The sequence below is a fragment of the Penicillium griseofulvum genome, assembly GCF_001561935.1.
Source record: "Penicillium griseofulvum strain PG3 chromosome Unknown contig_6, whole genome shotgun sequence".
Lineage (NCBI taxonomy): Eukaryota > Fungi > Ascomycota > Eurotiomycetes > Eurotiales > Aspergillaceae > Penicillium > Penicillium griseofulvum.
The window spans coordinates 139,302-158,649 of NW_024467419.1; the positions used below are offsets into that span (position 1 = coordinate 139,302).

General features: G+C 45.9%; 5 protein-coding genes across 5 annotated transcripts; 2 read left to right on the plus strand and 3 right to left on the minus strand.

Annotated features, from left to right (window-relative positions):
* Nucleotides 1-4,957: 4,957 nt before the first annotated feature.
* On the plus strand, nt 4,958-7,191 carry PGRI_072000 (uncharacterized protein; the record flags this gene model as incomplete). The annotated part of the gene is made up of 4 exons (XM_040794914.1): nt 4,958-5,154; nt 5,517-5,566; nt 5,623-5,719; nt 5,769-7,191. The coding sequence occupies 4 exons, from the start codon at nt 4,958-4,960 to the stop codon at nt 7,189-7,191; spliced, it is 1,767 nt and encodes a 588-aa protein (XP_040652591.1).
* A 4,272-nt stretch (nt 7,192-11,463) lies between these two features.
* On the minus strand, nt 11,464-11,775 carry PGRI_072010 (uncharacterized protein; the record flags this gene model as incomplete). The annotated part of the gene is made up of 1 exon (XM_040794915.1): nt 11,464-11,775. One exon carries the CDS (start codon nt 11,773-11,775, stop codon nt 11,464-11,466), a length of 312 nt encoding a protein of 103 aa, XP_040652592.1.
* A 388-nt stretch (nt 11,776-12,163) lies between these two features.
* PGRI_072020 (uncharacterized protein) lies at nt 12,164-12,922 on the minus strand (the record flags this gene model as incomplete). The annotated part of the gene is made up of 3 exons (XM_040794916.1): nt 12,164-12,357; nt 12,411-12,579; nt 12,632-12,922. 3 exons carry the CDS (start codon nt 12,920-12,922, stop codon nt 12,164-12,166), a joined length of 654 nt encoding a protein of 217 aa, XP_040652593.1.
* A 1,446-nt stretch (nt 12,923-14,368) lies between these two features.
* Nucleotides 14,369-16,638, minus strand: faa4 (long-chain fatty acid-CoA ligase FAA1; the record flags this gene model as incomplete). Its single annotated transcript, XM_040794917.1, has 4 exons — nt 14,369-14,458; nt 14,511-16,051; nt 16,114-16,139; nt 16,202-16,638. 4 exons carry the CDS (start codon nt 16,636-16,638, stop codon nt 14,369-14,371), a joined length of 2,094 nt encoding a protein of 697 aa, XP_040652594.1.
* Nucleotides 16,639-17,374: 736 nt separating this feature from the next.
* PGRI_072040 (S-adenosylmethionine-dependent methyltransferase) lies at nt 17,375-18,837 on the plus strand (the record flags this gene model as incomplete). The annotated part of the gene is made up of 3 exons (XM_040794918.1): nt 17,375-17,432; nt 17,496-17,846; nt 18,089-18,837. The coding sequence occupies 3 exons, from the start codon at nt 17,375-17,377 to the stop codon at nt 18,835-18,837; spliced, it is 1,158 nt and encodes a 385-aa protein (XP_040652595.1).
* Between the last annotated feature and the right edge of the window lie 511 nt (nt 18,838-19,348).

Below are 19,348 nucleotides of genomic sequence, written 5' to 3' on the forward strand. Positions count from 1 at the left end.
GCAGGCCGTCGACGGCAAAACTGTCATCTGGAAGATAAATGTCGCAGGCCTCGACTGGTCGATGGTTCGAATGTCTCAGGGATTGCAATTGAGACATCAAATTTTCTGCATCTTCGCATGACAAGATGACATCGGAAGGAAATGAAGCTCAGACAACCTGGACTTTTTCCTAATGTGTCCTAGCGCCAACACTACAGCGTACTAGCTACGTCCCTCGGGTGCCAGATCCCAGGCTCAATCACCAAAGTACCAATGTACAGATCGACATTAGATCTTAGCAAGTCAAACACAGCCCCAGCCTCGTCGGCAAAAGTTGTCTTAAAATTTCCCGGTAACGGGATTGGGTTGCATAACGTAGTATCGGTGTTTCTTTTAGGAAAGAGACTTGAATCGGTGGGAAAAGCTTACCTACGGGTCCGGCTTTTCGCCGAATGCTCCCCTAGACAAGATTGGATACGTAGGTCCCTGTAGCTTTGGTCCTAGCTCCTTCGGAATCCCTTACCGCGCCACCATATCTGACCATCTCCACCATGGCGGTATCTAATATGACAGACCAACACATGTGAATGGCCGTTCGTGACGTTCCGAAGTATGAGTGACATTGCAGGGAATATCGGCGGCAATAAGATGATTGCACTTGTTATTGGCTGAGGGAGTTTGACCAGAAGGGCAGTTCTTCGCTGAGGGAGTTTCGGCCGATGAGCAAGTTTTGTCTTGGCTGTTCGTGCTACACGGGCACGGCCTAGGGTTGGCTAGACTACTCCCCGGATGGTTATCAAGGACTAGTGAGAATTGCCACGGGGAGGCGAAAAAAACGGCCCCATGAGTTTCTGGATGATGAGTGGAGTCTTGGAGCTGGCATCCAACGCGTCAAAGCATATTTCGCGCCTGACAAGCTTCATATCCAGAATTTTGGAGGGGCGACGAGCCAATGAGACATATTGTAATCCTTGTTTGGTTGCCTTGTCTTTCCATCCATGCCGACAGGGTCGGATACTTCAGTACTTTGCCCGGGAGCTTCGTCGTGATACGATCTGTGCTGGCGGGCTGTAGATCCAGGGTGATCAAAGTTTGGGATGACAGAGTGGGGAAAACCTCCAATGATCATCCCAGTATCGGGGCAAACTCTTCTGCTGAGTCGAGGGCGAAAGGCAATTTCCCAGTCATTCTAGCCTTTGGGCTATCAGTACTCAGATCTACTCTGAAAAGTGACAATCTCGGAAGAAGTGATACACAGGTAACCCATCACAGAACCTTGTGTCCAGACCAGGAATTGTGGAGCCATAGAGGTCTAATCTCCACGAAGTGTCAGGAAAAATTCGCTACCATTGCCATTGAACAAGGCTAGCTCGATATGGTAGTCTATATGAGAAGGTTAGATTTAGATCAACGTTCTGCGCGGCCAAGACCGGTGGATGTCTCGGGATGGGAGCCCTAGGGCCCTCACCGTTGGGGAAGTAAAACTTTAATCGGCCCTAGTCGACAAGGCAGAAAAGATAGACAGAAAAGCCTCACGGTATTGTTAGGATAATGAGGATTGTTTAACTCTTTCCTTACTGGGTAGTCATCCAGGAATATCTCCCCCCGACATGCGAGGATTTGAACTCTAGACCTAACCGACCGGGATTGATGCATCGACCATGGTCCATGGGGGCATGTCGTATCCTAAGATCCTGGAGCAACAAGCATATTGGGGCTGAGGCAGCAAGACAAGGGGTATAACAAGTCTAGAATGACACTGTCTCCAGGACTGTACCCGTAAAGGTCAGCAATGCCGACTCCGGGATCAAACGTCTACCGTAGGCCGAAAGCTGTAGCTTTGCGCCCCCTTGTCCACAGATCGCACACACCCGAATGTAACCAACGAAGGGCATGGCATTGGGTTTAGCAGAAGTGTATAGAATTTCATGTCACGGGGGGGAGATGGCACGTGCGCGAGTCAGTAAAAGGCTGAACAGATTGGCTGAGACAGTTGCAACCTCAACCCTTTTTCAAAGTTTTCCGGCGTCTAGGGTTCTGGGGTTAATCCATGTAAAAATCCATGCAGTTTCCTAAAGTCAAAATATTATTGGCATTGGCTTCGAGGTACCTGCAGCCCTAGTACGTATCGGACAATTTCTGAGTGGTTTGTTAGTATCGAGTGTTATACTTCAAAAGTTGATATATCAAAAAGTGATATGTGAAGAATTCATGGACTTGGCGTTTGGTTTCCAATATTGGAATGATTTGAGAAATTTCCAATTAGAGTTAGTGAGGTGATGAATGTTCAGTAATGTGAGAATATACCTATTTAAGGCCATGAAGGCAGCCACATAAGTAGATTATACATAGTTCATCCACCAAATGAATATTCCACATCGTTGTACCTAGTACATGTCCCCTTCACCCCCTTGCACGTGTCAACCCCATGACCGTCATCCGGGAAGGGGGTGATCCCCCGAGAGTCAAAAAAATCAAAAAAAAAAATTAAGAAGGAAAAAAAAGAAAAAGAGCGTCTTGTCGTTCTTCCTTTTCAAAGTTTAAGTATGTGAGGATTAACACACTTTTACTCTTTTAATTTGATATACCTAATTACTTATGCACCTAGTACCAATTTTGGGTAGCATGGAAGGTCTGGGGTGAAAATTAGCTGCACAACATACCCGCCATAGCCAAAGGAAATCGAATGGTTCTTAACCAATCATAAGCTAACGGGTGCTTTTTCAGCTTTCCATCTCATCCAACCTTCTGCGGGATGGTCGATCTTTTTAGCCACTAATGCAGTTCGACACGATCGATCATGGTTCCCAAATGATTTTTGATATTTTTTTTTTGACGGCAAAGTGGCATTAGTGCCGCTTTCTGGAAAAGGCTCCCGGGTACGGACCGCAATTGTCTGTATCTTCTGTACCCGCTGCATATAATCTAGTTTCTCTAGTGGAGATCTTCCAGGGAACCATCTAACATATTTCAAAGGCCCAAAGCTCTTGCAGTTCCAAGTGGGGATCAAGAGGTTGCATCTCCAACGTGCTATTTTTATTTCGGGTCGGTGTGAACACCGCCAACATGGGCAATGCAACATACTGAAATGGAATTTGTCGATCGCATGATCTTCCACTTTCATCATAGAAGAACCGTTCGAGCCTCTTAATGCTGAGGATTAAAAATTAAGTGAAAAAGAATCAGGGATTATGGACTAGGGGACTACTCCGACAGGGTCTTTTTTTTCTAAACATTAATTTAACATTCATTTGAAGATTTGATTCCCTAATTTGGGTTATTTAATGTAATTTCAATCTTCTTTTTATGATTGGTGGATCCCTCAAGCCTGATACATCAAAACCACCACACCTCTCTCTTGTCATGGGTTTGCACAGGTACATATTCGGGGGGCTTGATCACCTCTCTATCCTTTCTAGTTTCATCTTATTTCGCTCTCCTGCAGTAACCCGTCTATCGGGTATTCGCGTCTGATCCCATCGGGAATTATCTGTGAACACTGTTAGATGAGTTCTGAGGTCATCTTAAAATGATAAATGCTACCTCTTTAGATACGCTTAGACAACATTCCAAATTCAAATATACAAATCATTGACGAAAAAAAAAAAAAAACAAGGCAACATGATTTGTTATTTACTTTTTTTTTTCCTTTTTCTAAAGATCCATAATCCGGCTTTCACTTATGGTTGGACCCCTATACAAACTCACTCTTATTGGAGACTTTGTGGACTACGTATTTCACTTGTCCCTGGTCCTTATGGTCGCCTCTCGGCTACAAGGATCTTTATGCCTAATTCTTAGAAGCAGGTAATCCCGAAAAAAACGGCTTTAGGCAATCTACATACATCTTTAAACATCAATTGCCACTTCTAAAAGATTCAATATAATCTTAACCCACATAAACCATCAGGTAAGCCACAGATCTACTTCATGCAACCTGTCAAAATAGATCGATGATCTATTCTGGTTCTTAAATAACAAGTTAGAGTTGCAGAATTTGAAGCATTCTTCTTTTCTGCAATACCTGCAAGATACTCATGGGCTTTTCTTATTTGCTCAAGCCTCCCAAGGCTGTCACACCAGATTTACCACGTAGTTTTTCTTTTTTTTTACCCTTTTAGGATCTTATATTATATTATTTTTTTTATTAAATTTATTTCCCTTTTAACTATATGTGTGCGTGTGTCTATTATTGAATTATCTTTTTTTTTGAGAGAGAATTGGCTTCCTCCTCCTTCTTTCTTCACTTCTCTTCCTTATACGTTCTGGCCCGATCTAATTTACCTCTTCCTTTTTGTACTTTTGTACCTAGTGACTTCAGTTGGAGATTTCCCAATTAGGAAGCCATGTCTATAAACCGGTGACGCACTTTGGTTCCCGAACATTCATCTACTTCTCAACGCCTTGTAAAGGGCACCGTTTTACACGCCGTTTTGGAGAATACTATGTATTACTCCCCATCTTTATAACCCTGACTCTTCTCTATCTTTTTATACTTCTTTGCTCTTTCCCACTCTCCCTACCAGACTTCTACCTTTGTACTCTCTCACACAAAATTGTGCGGTTTTATATCCACTTGGAGGCTGTTTTATTGGTGTTTTTTTCCCCCTGTGGTTCTACTAGACTCAACACCCATTTGGAGCGATTTCAGATATCAGAGGTATCGAGTACTGTGAGGGATTTTGACTGTTCAGAGTCGACCTTACCTAACTTTGATGCTATTCTAGACATTGAGTTCTTGCCATCCAAGACCTCAAAAAAAAGGCCAGACGGCTTTGGCGTCTCGGTGTTACATTAACCAAAAAAAAACTTCAGGGTCTTCGAGGCACCTGGCATCAGCACGCTCAGGATGAATCCCTGTAAGCTTCTATGTTTTCTATTCCCTGTTCATTCCGTCATGCGGTTGATTCAACATTGTTTTTCACTTACTTTTATTTTCTTTATTTTCTTTTTTCTATATATCTTTCCTCTCTAACCTATGAACTCCCCAGCACTTCTCTCGGAGGTATTCTCATTGAACGATCCCGTTACTTCGGAGTGTGACTATATGAACTCCCATGTGACATTTGGAACGGATGAAGACGACAATAGCCAGCGAGTCGGAGGTCTCGTCTCCATACCTGACACCAACGGCGTGAGGTACCACGCACAGCAGCCTGTGATGCAGGATTTACAGTAAGTTATTTTATATTCTTTCAATCCGGACTTGCCCTTGCGCTCCACTCGGTCAGCCTCTCGACCCCCTTGTCGCTGCGCTTCCTCCGGGTCCGGGCAGCTTGAACTTCAGTCCAGCCTGTTTCCGTACCTACCATACCAATCTGCTGCCTGCATGTCTTTCTTCCGATGTTTTGTCCTTTTTATCTGAGCTCGTGCCGTGTCTTGAGGTCCTTGCCTCTTTCGCCCCCCGTTTCGATTGTCTTTTTACGCATCATGGTTTCCGTGCGCCCGGACTCATATGATATCTTCTGGGCTGTTTTAATTCCAGGCGATCGCACGTGGATATTTTCATGAGCTTTTTACTGAGCTATTTACTTTAGATATTCTGGCTCGAGTGCTCTTGCAATGACTCCACCTGACTCTTGTCCCGGTAAGTCCTCTTTCTTATATAACTTCCCGATTGCATTTGACTGATATGCTGTAAAGACTCATTTTCGCCCACATCTGGTCCTCTCTTCCCTCATATATCTCGACTTCAGCATCCATTCGATAGAATGGCAGACTATCAACGAGTCCCAGCGCTGTAAGCTTTCTACTATGAGGCATGAGGTTCATACTGATCGTTCATTTAGTCAACCACCGACTGGCATGCCAGCCAATATGCAGAGTTCAGGGCATGCTTTGAACTCCATTCCAGCACTCATGGGACGCAATAATTCCTACGGTTCATACGCTTTGCAACGCGGAATTGGAAATATTGGCATGCCCATGGGGGGAATGAACGATCTCTCCCGTAGCCATGGATATCCGGGCACTCCTCGCGCTTTAGATAGCGGGATGGATCGATCTCAGAATAATTTGTATCAGCAACCGATAGCGGAATCCTCACAACGTTCACAGCCTCAGGTTGAGGCTCCACCTTTCGACGATACTACTATTCTTCATACAGTTGTTGCAGAGTTTGGTGGACAATATCAGACGGTGAAACCAGATGTTCAAGCAAAAATGGGTCGAGGGCCCTTTCCAGCTGAGGGCAAATGGACTTGCTATCGGCGCAACTACTTTGCAGTGACCTGCGGCTTTGGACTTCATCCTTGGCCGCCCACTGCCCCTCTATACATCCGCTATCCTGACCAGACCCTTGAACCAATCCGTGGATTCTCAATGGCTATTTCTGCCATTGTGAACGGTCAATATGGAGAAACCCGAGAACTCGTTCAGCATACACCAAAGCGAGACAAACAATCCGAACGCAAACCAGGTCGTGTCGTTCTTCAACCTGCACCCCCACCATCATTCACAGCAACCTCAACAGTTAATGGAAATATTTCGGGCTTCCCCCTTGGCTCGCAATCTATGGATTACAACCCTTCCTTCTCAGGAACACCTCAACCATGTCAGCCCCCAACCTCCCATGTGTTTGAACGTATCCAATTCCAAAAGGCGACCGCCAACAATGGCAAGCGCCGCGCCCAGCAACAATATTACAATCTGGTCGTTGAGCTGTACGCTGAGGTTGCTAGCTCGGTCCCAGGTGAAACTGAGTGGATCCAAATCGCCCGGCGCCACTCCCACCCCCTTGTCGTCCGCGGGCGTTCACCCGGCCATTACAAGGATGGACGCCGTGGCAGTACTGGCAGTATGGGACCCGATGGGGCTGGTGGAGATAACACCTGTGTCCTTCCTCATGGACTGGGCCAAACGGGCCGTTCACACATGCTCATGTACGACACGTCGCATCGCAGTGGGCTATCTTATGGCAGAACCGATCATAGAAAGATGAACATCACCGATCATTCCCCACTCAGCGACAGTCCTCTCATCTCCTCTTCCTCTTCTTCTGGATTCGAATACTCAATGATTGACACCATGGACCCCATGGATACGATCAAGTCTGACCTTTACCTCAAATCAGATCCCTATCAGGATAATACCTATACGGGGGTCCCCAGCCACCAACATCGCCAGTCTAATGCTGGTGGATATGACCCGGTCTATTCAACAACTTATAGCCGCTACGATCCGATCCAGAATTCGCATAGTCTATGCACTTAGGCTGTGCCTTTTGATTTGGATTATCTCTCTCGTTTTTTTATTTTATCTCGCTACGAAATGGGAAAGGGTTTATGCACTGGGTGCAGGACGGCGTGGGGGATCATGAGGCCTTCTATTCAATGTTTTATTTTTATTATTTTTATTCTGATTAGTGGACTTGGCTTTTATTTCATTGTGATTCTATTTTTGATCTACTTTTTCAGCTCTCGAGATATTCCATTTCTATCATGCGCCCAAAAAAAAAGAAGCATACAGAATGCCACTAAAGACTTCACAAATACCCGGATAGAATGGAATTAAGATCTGGACTTGAGATCATACTTCATTGAACAAGTATATTTGTACAAAATCAAACCCCTCTAATCCATATAGGGTAACCAGTCCAACATTCAAACTCCCCGATTTGCTCTGTTGGATAGCTAGGAACCGTTATTTGATGTGGTCCTGGTCTTCTATTGCAGGGCCAGTTCTGTTTACAATGGATATGGACTTATGCGGTTTTGCCTTGCTTTTGCCTTTTTCATTTTACTTTTCTATTTTGTTTGATTCTTATCCAATAACATGACCCCGGTAATCTGCTTCCTCTTCTGATGATTACATAGTAAGCATGGGTTTCCCGCGGGAATGTTTGGGTTCATTAGAATGTAAGATTAAAGCTGATCCTAGTGATTATCTTATATTTCCTTTTTCTAGAGAGGCTCCGCGGTCTTGAAACATTCCAAAGGTGGGTACTATTTCCGTATAGTGTGTACGTGCAGACACGGTGCAGACACGGCAAGATGCAGATTATTAGGGCCAATCGAGCAACAGCCTATTTGGAGAGTTTAGAAAGGGTTAGTTTGGGTTATTTTCTTTTCTAGGCAACAGAGATTGTAAGTAATTTTTAAGTTAATATGTTAAAAGTAAGTCTTAAGGTGCAGATCTTGATCGACGAGCAGGTGATTGTATCTTAAAAGACGATAAATTATATTTCAAGTCTCTATCAGCTGAAACAAAACAGCCTTTTTGTGTGACCATTTGATCTCATGCTTAGTAAATTCAATCTCTCCAGGGCTCTCCAATGAAATGGTCACATTAGTTGATCCTTGATGTCCCGGGGGCCTCGGCATCTGTTTTAAACACTCTGATCCCTGTCGATAACATCCTGTGGTGGTCCGGGGGTAGTAACGTCTGTATTTGGTAAGAGATGAGAGATATACGGAGTACTCCGTAGCAACAGAAAGGTTTTGTTATGACTATTTTGACTTTTATCTGAAACAATTGGGATTCAAGTCCAGCTTCCAAGTTTATATCTCGTCGCCACTGGGATATACAAGGAAATCAATATTACTAGCTAAGGAAAACGCTCAGACATCCGTGGACATCCATTTTCTTGGGGTAGATCTGATATCATTGGTTATATTTACTCAGAGCCGGTTGGATAGGTACTTCTGCACGTCGTACAAGGGAAGTCGGGCAAAAGAACAATCCTAGGCGCTGTGGCATTCTTATTTTTTTACTAAACAACAATAGTTTAGTCTTTAGTCTCTCATCATAGTGGATCATAGTGGACCATGGTGGCATTTTGATAGTTGCCACTCTTTCTTATGGTGTGTACACCTGCAGTATACTCGGATCGACATGGTAGCGAGATCGTACCTCTGCTCTCTTAATTATACTTTTTTGTGGATTAATCTTGACTAAATTACCTCTATTTCGTTACATATCTCTTTCTCTCATATTCTCTAATCCATAGAATCATAACACATATTATCTCTAGAACACAACAATGATATGATATAGCCTGACCGCTGTATCTGCTATCATTACCTAGGTACGGTCAAGTAGGTCACGTTGCTGTTGGTCTCTACCCGGCTAACCGGCTCCTGCTCCTTCTCTGCTCTTACATAGATGATATACCGTCTATTTGGCAATATACTCTGATACCGAATACAGAATAATATACCCTCAGAAGGAATATTTTCATAATGTTCAAATGCAGATTATCCCTGCAGCCCCTGCCTCTACTGCTGCGTCTACAACAACTCCCTATGTTCTATCCTTCTCATGCATGTCATATGAGTCCTTTCCTTGTACATCTCATATACCAAGCTTCATTTCTGAGACCCAGTACCAAAGTCTGAAAAACACATATGTACTTCTTTGGCTTTATTACCACTTTCCACACTTAATATCCTTATCATAAATCTGTGAAGACTACACACACATTCCCCGGGCTGGCCTAAAATTCCACATCACTTCAGTCAAGATTAGCCAATGTAGCTCAGTAGCATCAACATCAAATACCAACGCAGAAATCCTGGCTAATAAATATGTGATAATAAATTCTCAGAAATCTAGCTAAAAGCTCAAAGTAAATAGCAAGGAAACTCTGATATAGCAGCAAGGCACAAGCCTGAAGTAATGGACCCTGGGTTGTCAGTACGACGATAATCAACCCACTCCCCCATCATGCCAAGACGTCCAAAAGGCAATCTGTGTTATTCTTTGTATTTAGCCCAATAAGTCCGAGATCTTCAAGAGTCATCGGTGATTCTACATATCTCCGCGATCTTTGACTACCCCTGTCGATGACATGACTCCCTCCAATATAAACCCTATCCATTATTTAATAATCATGTCCTTAGACGCAGTACGAGCAAGAAACAAGTTCCTATGTTCATGTAGTTGGCTATGTTCCAAGCAGCTGGCTCTTCCAGATCGAGATTTAGATCAGCCCATTTGTCTACCCCGGGCCTCCAGGATGGTTTCTATCTCCATGTTTCACGTCAACGGCCTCCTAGCATGGTGTTAGGTTTGTCTTACCCAGAAAGCACATGACCTGTTCGTAGATCTGTGCGATGTAATATTGTAAACAAATAGCCTTTTCGGGCAACTAGAAGTATGGATGAGATCATGGCATCTATGAATAGAATAAAAGCAGATGCTATGACTGGCGTGACCAAGCCGGAGTATCCATATGGATTAAATCTCCGATACCCGAATTGATCGTCGATCTTGGGATGTACAAGATATCTTTCATGGTCAAAAGGTCCCTCGTGCTACATTATAAGTGATATCATAAACTAATCTCCGAAACAATATATTTAGAGCCGCACTACTATTATATGCTCATTTGAGGTATTGGTATAAGGTGCTTGGTAGGATTGTTTAGCATTACCTCAGAATATGACTTTATAGAGAGGTCCCATCTACCATCTAATATTCTGTATAGGCGTGAGGTCTAGGATAAATTCGGATATTCAAGATAACAGTAGAAGCTAACCTAGACACACATATTCCAAATATATGATATGACCCCATGATCAAAATACAAAAGCAAGACACCCCAGCATCTCAAAGAAATCAACAGCACCCAATCTCAACCAGACCAACTGCCCCTCGCATCACTTTCCCAATCGGACAAAAGAGAAATCTCGGAAATTAAAATCAACCTCTAATTGGCCACTCAGCACAACAACCAACATGTCACGATCCGGACCAGGCTAAGCAACGATCCACTCTCAGCCGCAGCAATCATTCCGAGCCATAGGAATACCCAACCATGCCCCAGACAGGGAAAGAAAAAAAAAAACGTCCGTTGAGTCTAGGCAGGGGAAGACAGCCGCTGACTGCAGCAAGCCAATACTTCCCTGCGCTGCGAACAGGGCGATTGGAGCCGGGGTCGTTGCAGCCGCACGGACAGACGTGGACAAATACAGGGTACGGCAACAGCCCACTCACTCCTGTGAATTTTCCGACAGGGACGTGCATGCGTAGATCAAAACTCTCAGACGCAGAACTGGGCATCAGCCACTGGCCACTGACCACAGCTTGTTTGTTTTTTTTTTGTCTTGGCGCACGAAGAGACAAACAGCCCTAGAATGGCAGGGTCGCTATGGCCGCTTCCCGTGTAGTTACCGTATAAGTGACCTCCCGACCCATCAGGTTGTCTTTTCAATCCCGGAGTCCCGATGGATAGACGCACCGGGTGAGGCAGTTGTTTAGATACCGGGCACGGATGCAGAGAATTGCAGAGCAATATTGCAATTGAGTTTTCGGGGCTCAAGATATCCAGGGAAAGACTTCCTTCCATACCAGCCTGGCAGCCAACAAAGTATCTTCCCACCTTCTTTCCTGACCAGTCGCGAGCAAGCCCGGGGTTCCGTGAGAACTGCACCCATGACTTCCCGATAATCACAGCCGACTACAAGCACCGTAGCGCATCAGCCCATGGATCACATGAGTTCCTAGAGTCCCGTTCTCAGGCTTGTCCGTTGACTCCTCAATTTCTCAGTTGGTCCGGGTATCCGATTCCCCTTCGTCTCCGACACGCGACACGCGCACTGCCAGCTTCCGATTCAGTGCATCCTGCTCTTCCTTTGAGGGCTGCATGCCCAATGCGCTTTCTACCTGCGGCGTGGTCCAGAGTCCGATACCTGCCCATGCCATGACGCCGATACCAAACAAGGCCCGGGTTTTGGGGGCGAGGTTGCGGTAGGAGCTGGGTAGCTTGTTAGTTTCTTTGCCGTGGTTCGTGGTGTCCGGGTGTGGTGTGTGCAGGTTGGTCGGCAAAGACTGTGTTACGTACCTCCAGAGAGACATTTGGACTGGGAATGAAGGTATTCTAGTCTTGGAGGGAAATAATGATGGGGTAATATGTGACTTGACTTTCAATATGGTACGTTGATGGGGATAGTCACGTGGAGATATCTACACTTCTGGTCACGGGATTGCTTGGTACCTGCTAGCAAACTGGAGGGCTCTACTATGTTGTATACTCTCAATTTGTACCAGTGCGACGGGTTCGAACGTTTGTTTTTTTGTCTGCCGTCAGATCCTGTCAGGTACATTGACACTCCCCGTGATACTTGTAGATTACTCGGAACTATGTACATAAGAGATATCCGTCGCCTGACTAATTCCCTAATAACTCCTAGCTTACCATCGCCGGTTTGACAGAATAATCGCTGAAGAAAGATGGAAGACAGCCTCATATTTTCGGATAATCATTGTGAAGCCATGGATCCTGCAGTAGCTCCTTCGCCGTACTCCGCTCTTCGGGTTTCCATTTGATCATCCGGTTGACGAAGCTAATAAACATTCTCTTTTCTTCCCCGTCAAACTTGGAGAGGGTGCTTTCAAAGCTAAAGTTGCTAGGGACAAGGTCTTCCTTTTTGAGTGTTCCTAAAATGCAGTGTTAGTTATACATAAGATATTTAATTGAAGGACTCTCTTACCAGCGTCCGTATAGAACATCGATGTCCTCTTGCCGTGGCGAACAAAGTCTTTAGGGGCAGGACCCAAAAGCGACGTTATATACGAAAGATGCGTTTCGTCATCATAATCTTCAACTATGCGTGGATCAACTGATTCAAACAGCGTTCGTCCTTCTAGAAAATCCCATAGCTTCATTTGGTTAGCCATACGCTAGTATTTGGGGCTGGGGGACACTGTGTACCATGACTCCTAGGCTCCATATATCAGCACTATACGTGTACCCTTTGTCAAGGATGACCTCTGGCGCACGATATACCTCCACCTGGATACAGCCATGCTGAAGAATATCACCTGGGACTGCTAGGTCAAAGTCGACGACTTCAATCAGTCCGATGATGTCCTTCAGTGGTCCATAGCCCTTACGAGACAGATATATGATGCGTCCATCATTGCAATGCTTCTGGGGTAGTGGGTTTTCAAACTCGTCTCGAGCATCCTGGGATAAGAGCTCACGATCTTCCAGTTGTACCATGATATTATCCGGCTTTAAGTCTATTGCTTCTGAATAAGAACCATATTGTTAACTAACACAAGTAAGAGTTCTTACCGGTATGTATGATATGACATTCCGTGTGGAGATAATCAAGCGCTTGGAGTATTTCTTGGAGGATTATTTTGAAAATCTCCGGTGGCATCACGCCATCTTGCCATCGTTTGCAATATTTTCCCAGGGACTCACGTAAAGGTTCGAAGACGAGACATACATAACTCCCTGAGATTTCCTGGACAGAAAACGAGTCAAGTAATTTTCGAACGAAACGCCAGCCCTCATGATGACGATTCGCTCTTGTTATATGTCGCATAACCTCCAGCTCAACGCCACCAGCAGCTTTCTGTGCGTGGGAATTATTGGAGTTAATTTTAAGAGCCAAATATCGCTCGTTTAACCAGCGCCACCTAAACTGTCAATATATATCTTAAAATGTGATTAGGCCAATACAAACTGGTAAAGGTCCCTTGCAAGCCACACACTCGATCTGCTTCCGTGACCAAGCTTGGTCGCAATTTGATACCGGTCATTAAGGATTTCACCAATCCGTGTCGGGTAAAAATAGGCTGGCTCGTAGTAGGGAGAGTTCTCCTCTTCAACTAGTAAGGACGGGTCAATTCGGGATGGAAGGGTGGACGAAGATGCCCAGGGCGACTGGCGAAACGCCTTGAAGGGATGCATGAGGATATTAGGAACATTCCGCGTCATTATTCCAAAGCCAAAAAATACTGGCACTGGTTCATATGGCCTTTATGGGGAGAGGGGTGTAGTCCGAACGAGCTTCCCGTCGCGTCGCGGTGGGATGCGGGCGGTTAAGAATTGGCTATGATATTGTTACAACCTGCCCCTGGACTGTCGAGTTACAAACTAGGCCAGAAGACCACTATATCTGAGCATTATCGATATTATGCTCAGATATTCTAGGCTCCGATATATACATATATAGTACATGACATGATAGATACTGTACTTTTGTATTTGACACGCTTCGCTTGCTGGATTCATAGTGTCTCTGAATATAACGACATGCTTGAATGACCTTAGTATGGCGTTTATCTAACATCTTTGGCTTTTGGTAAGAATGATTCTTGAGCAGATCCTTTAGAGGGCGAGAAAAAGGATTTATGGCCAATCAAAAAAGCCTGTTGTAGACTACGATGGCGCTAAACATATAGGCCATGATAGAAAATAAACCCGACGCGATGTCAGTTCATGTCCACTTGATTACTATATCACCTACATCGTGGCTAAAATGAAACAATATCAATAAGCGCAAGCGCAAGAGGTGAGAAAAATGTAAACATAAATTAGACAGAATAAAAAGAACAGAGAGGGTCTCAAGGCGCAGGCAAATACAGCAGGGAAAATAAATAGAAAAAAACAAGGATGAAGCTAGAAAATTCAAGTAAAGCAGCTGACACGCTGCTTTTAGTTCTTGCCGTAAGCCTTCTTGATTTCGGACTCGTAGCGGGCGACGATCTTCTTGCGCTGGAGTTTCTGCGCAGCGGTCATGAAACCCTAGTGTCTTGTTAGCAGAGTTCGTGTTCTAGATAGCTTGAGAATCACTTACGTTTTGTGGGGTCCACTCATCGTCAGATAGCACGACGCCGCTAATAATCTCAATGCCTCTCAGGCCACCAGCGCGGCCGGCGGATTGCAGCTGCTGCAAAACGATCTTGTTGAGCTTTTCATTGTGAACGAGGGTTTCAAGGGTGTCACCCTCGATGCCGTTCTCCTTGGCAATCTTCTTAAGTGCTGGCTCGGCAGGGACAATGATTGCGACGGGCTTGTCTTGGTCCTCGGCGGCGTAGACACAGATGTTGCCCACCACGGGAGATGAGCGGTAGACCGACTCGAGCTTCTCCAGGGCGATGTATTCACCGTTCAGAGTCTTAACCAAGTTCTTCTTGCGGTCAATGATGTTCAGGTGGCCATTGCGATCAAACTCGCCAATGTCACCGGTCATAAACCAGCCATCCTCAGTGATCGCAGCCTTAGTCTCCTCTTCGTTCTCGTAGTAGCCCGAGGTCACACTGCCACCGCGGATGAAAATCTCACCCCGAGGGGGGTTGTTTGCGGTGAAGTATCCAGCATCGGGGAAGTCAACAAGCTTGACCTCGATCGAGGCAGGAATCTCACCCAGGGCATCGGGGTTCCATGCCAAGGGGTCGTTCAGGGCACCCATAGCAGAGGTCTCAGTGAGACCATAGCCGCTAATCATGGGGGCGATAGCCAATGACAAGAACCTCTGGGTGTCCTTGGAGACGGGACCACCACCATTCATGACAACACGGAGTCTGCCTCCGGTTGCCTCCTTTAGCTTTTTGAAGACCACGCTGTCCAAAATCGAGGCGCCGAGGCCCGAACCAGGCAGGCCAGTGCTCATGAGGAAACTCTTGGCCGACATGGCACCCCAGAACATACCCTTGACAATGAAACTGGTCTTGTTTAGGTTGGCCAAGACACCCTTCTTTACTGACTCCCACACGGCCGGAACACCAACGAGAACAGTAGGCTTGAACTCCTTAATGTCGCCCAGGCAGTTCCGCATGGAGGCATCGGACAAAGTTCGGGGGTTACCGTATCCCATGGTACCGCCCCAGAACAAGCAGATGTTTTCAAACATGAATTCCAGAATGTGAGACTGAGGAAGGTAGGTCAGGAGGGAGTCCGTGTGGTTGATACAGGGGCCAATGACGGCATGAACACCCGCGGTAGCAGCGATCACGTTGGCGTGGGTCAGTGGCACACCCTTTGGTGGGCCTGTTGTGCCCGAGGTGTACATGATGCAGCACAGGTCTTCTGGCGTGGGGGGAACAGGCTCCACGGAGTTCTCCTCGCCCTGCTTGCGCAAGTCCTCGATGCTCTGCACATTAATGTGGATAAACTCGCTTTGTAACTGATCAAGAAGCTTCTGGTCCATTTCAGTGTCGGTGTTGTAGATAATGTGCTTGATTGAGGGCACACTGCGGAGGATACTGATAAGCGATTTCAGCAGGCCGGGGTCGAGGAAGATGGCAGTGCTGCCGGTTTGAACGATAGAGTGCTTAAGCCCCTCCTCGCCTAGGGTATCATATGCGGTAACGACGGTCACGGACTGAGAGGCAGCGCCTATAACAATATGTTAGTGAGTTCGTTCGCGGCTCATAGAAAGGAACAGAGGTAAAACGAACCGTGTGACATAGCCAGCCAGTTTGCGCTATTAAGGACAAGTCAGTCATACTACCCCAAATATCTTTTGGGGCGCAATATGTCTCTTACCTCGTCGCACCGTAAAGGTGGATTCTACCGCCCTTCTCAAAGCCCAGCTTGCGGAGACCGCTACCAAGCTCTAGACAGAGCTTCTCATATTCGAGGAAGGTCTTGTAAGTATAACCACTCATTTCAAAATAGGTCCACTGCTTGTCAACCTCCTGCTCGACACCATCCACGATCTTCTTGATCTTCTTGTTTTCGACATGGGTCTTGATTAGCCGGCGACTGCCAACAGCTTTGGAGTTGCCAAAGACGCGGGCGGACCGGCGCATATTCTCGTAGGTGGTAGTGACATCTGGGAGCGTCGTAATAAGACCATCCTTGGCCTTAGGGTGCCGACGAGGGATTGTCTCACCGGGAATACGCTCATACCCGGGTGCTTCGACCGAGAAGGGGCCCTTCTTGGACATGCGCGGCTGGAGAACGATGTTTTGTGGCGACATATTGACTGTATGGCTCGCTCAAGGGAAAAGGGGAAGGAGCCGGGGGGATCGGGGAAACTCGAAGAAAAGTTCCTCTACTCGAGGGGTCTGAGGTTAGCTAGTGCGGGAAATAGCGCGGAGTAACCCAGGGGGCAAAAAACCAGGATGCTGGAATAGGAGCTATAATGAAATGAATCTTACCAAGTGAAGGAATAAAAAGTATTATTGTCTGAGCATTCACCTCGAGAGAAGAGGAGAAAGTTGGCTTTTGAGGTTGGATATATGTGGCTGGTCTACGGCATATGACGCAGGAGGTCCAAGGTTTCTCTCGGCCTGGTTGTTTTTTTTTTGTTTATATTCGAGTCCTAACACAAGCGTTTTCGGGAAAAAAATATTTTAATCTATTCCTTGAGTGTAGTCATTTTACTATATAATCTTAGAGCAATAAATAACTAGTATAGCAAGTTATTATTGACTTGACAGTATATTTAACCGGCAGATCAGTTACCCGTTTACTTTTTTTTTTTTCTGTTGGGTCCCCAACAATTATTTTTATAGCTTTGATGCGGAGTAAAAGAACCTTAACAAGAACTACTTAAATATGAACGTATAGAATGATTTATATGTTGTATAGGGTGTACTCCATATTAAATATGAATTTATATCTGGTCCCGTGATCGCAAAAAAATATTGTAAAAAAAATATATATTCTAAAATTCCAAGAATATCAACTGCATATCAACTACAACTATTTTAAATGGACCAACTCATCGAATTACTTTCTAATGGCGAAGAGGTCATTGACGTGGATGAGGGTACGCCACCCTTACGATTATTTCAAGCTATATCCATGGATAGCTACTGAGTTGAGCTTATAGAATCATTTCTCCTCTTTGCCCAGGACATCACGAGCAACAACCTAGGAATGCTCAGTCCCCGTGCACCATCAGTAGAGATTTCTATTAATGGCAATGAATACATAATCCATCAATCCCCATCTTTACTCTCCTCCCATCGAGCAGGAGGTACTACAGGTGCCGGTGAGTACAGAGTACACATACTCATGAGTTCGCATGATCTACACCAGTTCTTTTATGATTTGTCCCCCGGAATCCCCCCAGAGACACGAAAACTCAAGCTCGGACACTACTCCGCGGGTCTTTTAGCCGAGTCCGAAAGTGCCCAGACCAGGCCCGAGGGTCACGGCGTCGAGTCGAATCCGTTTGCCTGTGCCTCGGCTCTCGGCGCGATTGTCCCTCTTTTTTGACTCTGGCCCTAACACTGTCACATTGTACTTTTTAACCCCTCAAACACGAGGTCTAGCTATCACCTGCTCTAGTATCTCTTGGCTTTTCCCTTATCCGTACCTTGGGATATCTTGGCACTCCTCCCCAAGTATCCCGCTTTCATGACACTGCCATCAATAAACATCCATACCAAACTTACATCAGTACTAACCCAAGAAACTCAGTTCTTTGGAAAATTACCCCTCTCTTCGCAGAATGGGTAACCAACCCCTCAAATCCGCTCTGGGCAAACGCCCTGCTCAGCCAGACCTCAACAGTAGTCGAACTCGGCACCGGCATCTCAGCACTGGTCGCCCTCGTCCTGGCGCCCTCAGTGCACCACTATATCGCCACAGACCAGGAATACGTGCGCAAGTTATTCCGGACGAACCTTGAAGCCAATGCGTCTGTGTCTGTCTCTTCTAGCAACAGCAAAGCAAAAGCCAAGAGCAAGGGATCCAAATCATCCAAATCAAAGCCAACATCATCCCCCGCCAAGCCTATCGATAATATCTCCTTCACAACCCTAGACTGGGAGACTGACCAGGCCGCCTCACTCAAGGAATGTATGGAACCCGGTGACGCTCATGGTCAAGATGGAGAGGAAGAAGACGAAGATAAGGGCTTCGACCTCCTCATTTCCTGCGACTGCATTTACAATGAAGCACTTGTAGCGCCATTCGTGCGCACCTGCGCCGAGATCTGTCGATTGCGGCCGGCATATGTAGCTGGTTCGGAGGAACAGATCTCGCACCGCAAGCCGACGGTTTGCATTATCGCGCAGCAGCAGAGGTCGCCGGATGTGTTTGAGACTTGGCTCAGGGAGACAATGCGGGAGTTCCGGGTTTGGAGGTTGAGTGATGATGTGCTTGGGGAGGGACTGAGGAGTGGATCTGGATATTTGGTACATCTGCTATTGGCGAAGGATAAATAGGAAAGTACTGCTGTAGATACAACATAAGTACTAGTGATCTGCACGTTGCGGCATGCTGTCCAGGTATTGTACATAGCTCGCCTAGAGGCTCAAGTTCCCTTTTTACTAAAATCACTAGGTACACCGTACAGTGAGATGGTGACAACGAGCGAGATTGCTTGGAACAATTTCGAGCTAAAGTTGAGGGATTTTTAGAGATGAATCAGACTAATATGGACCTTGATCTGGGCTCAAACTTCGGACATGGGTTGTTCTTCTTGAAGAGTACATATATTTTAGGCCGCGGATATGGCTTTTCCTTTCCACTTTAGTGCTCGCTCCTTGCCGCTTTTCATCACTCCAGGGATGCCCTAGGTTTTGCGTAAGCATTAAACTCGGTGAACCCTGACCTCGGGAGAATCAGTTATCGTTATAAAAGCCGGATGAGTTCCGAGGTTGCTCTGACCAATGAGCACGACTACCAACCTAGGTACTGCTAGGTAATTGAAGTGAGAGGGCAGCCAAGTCAGCA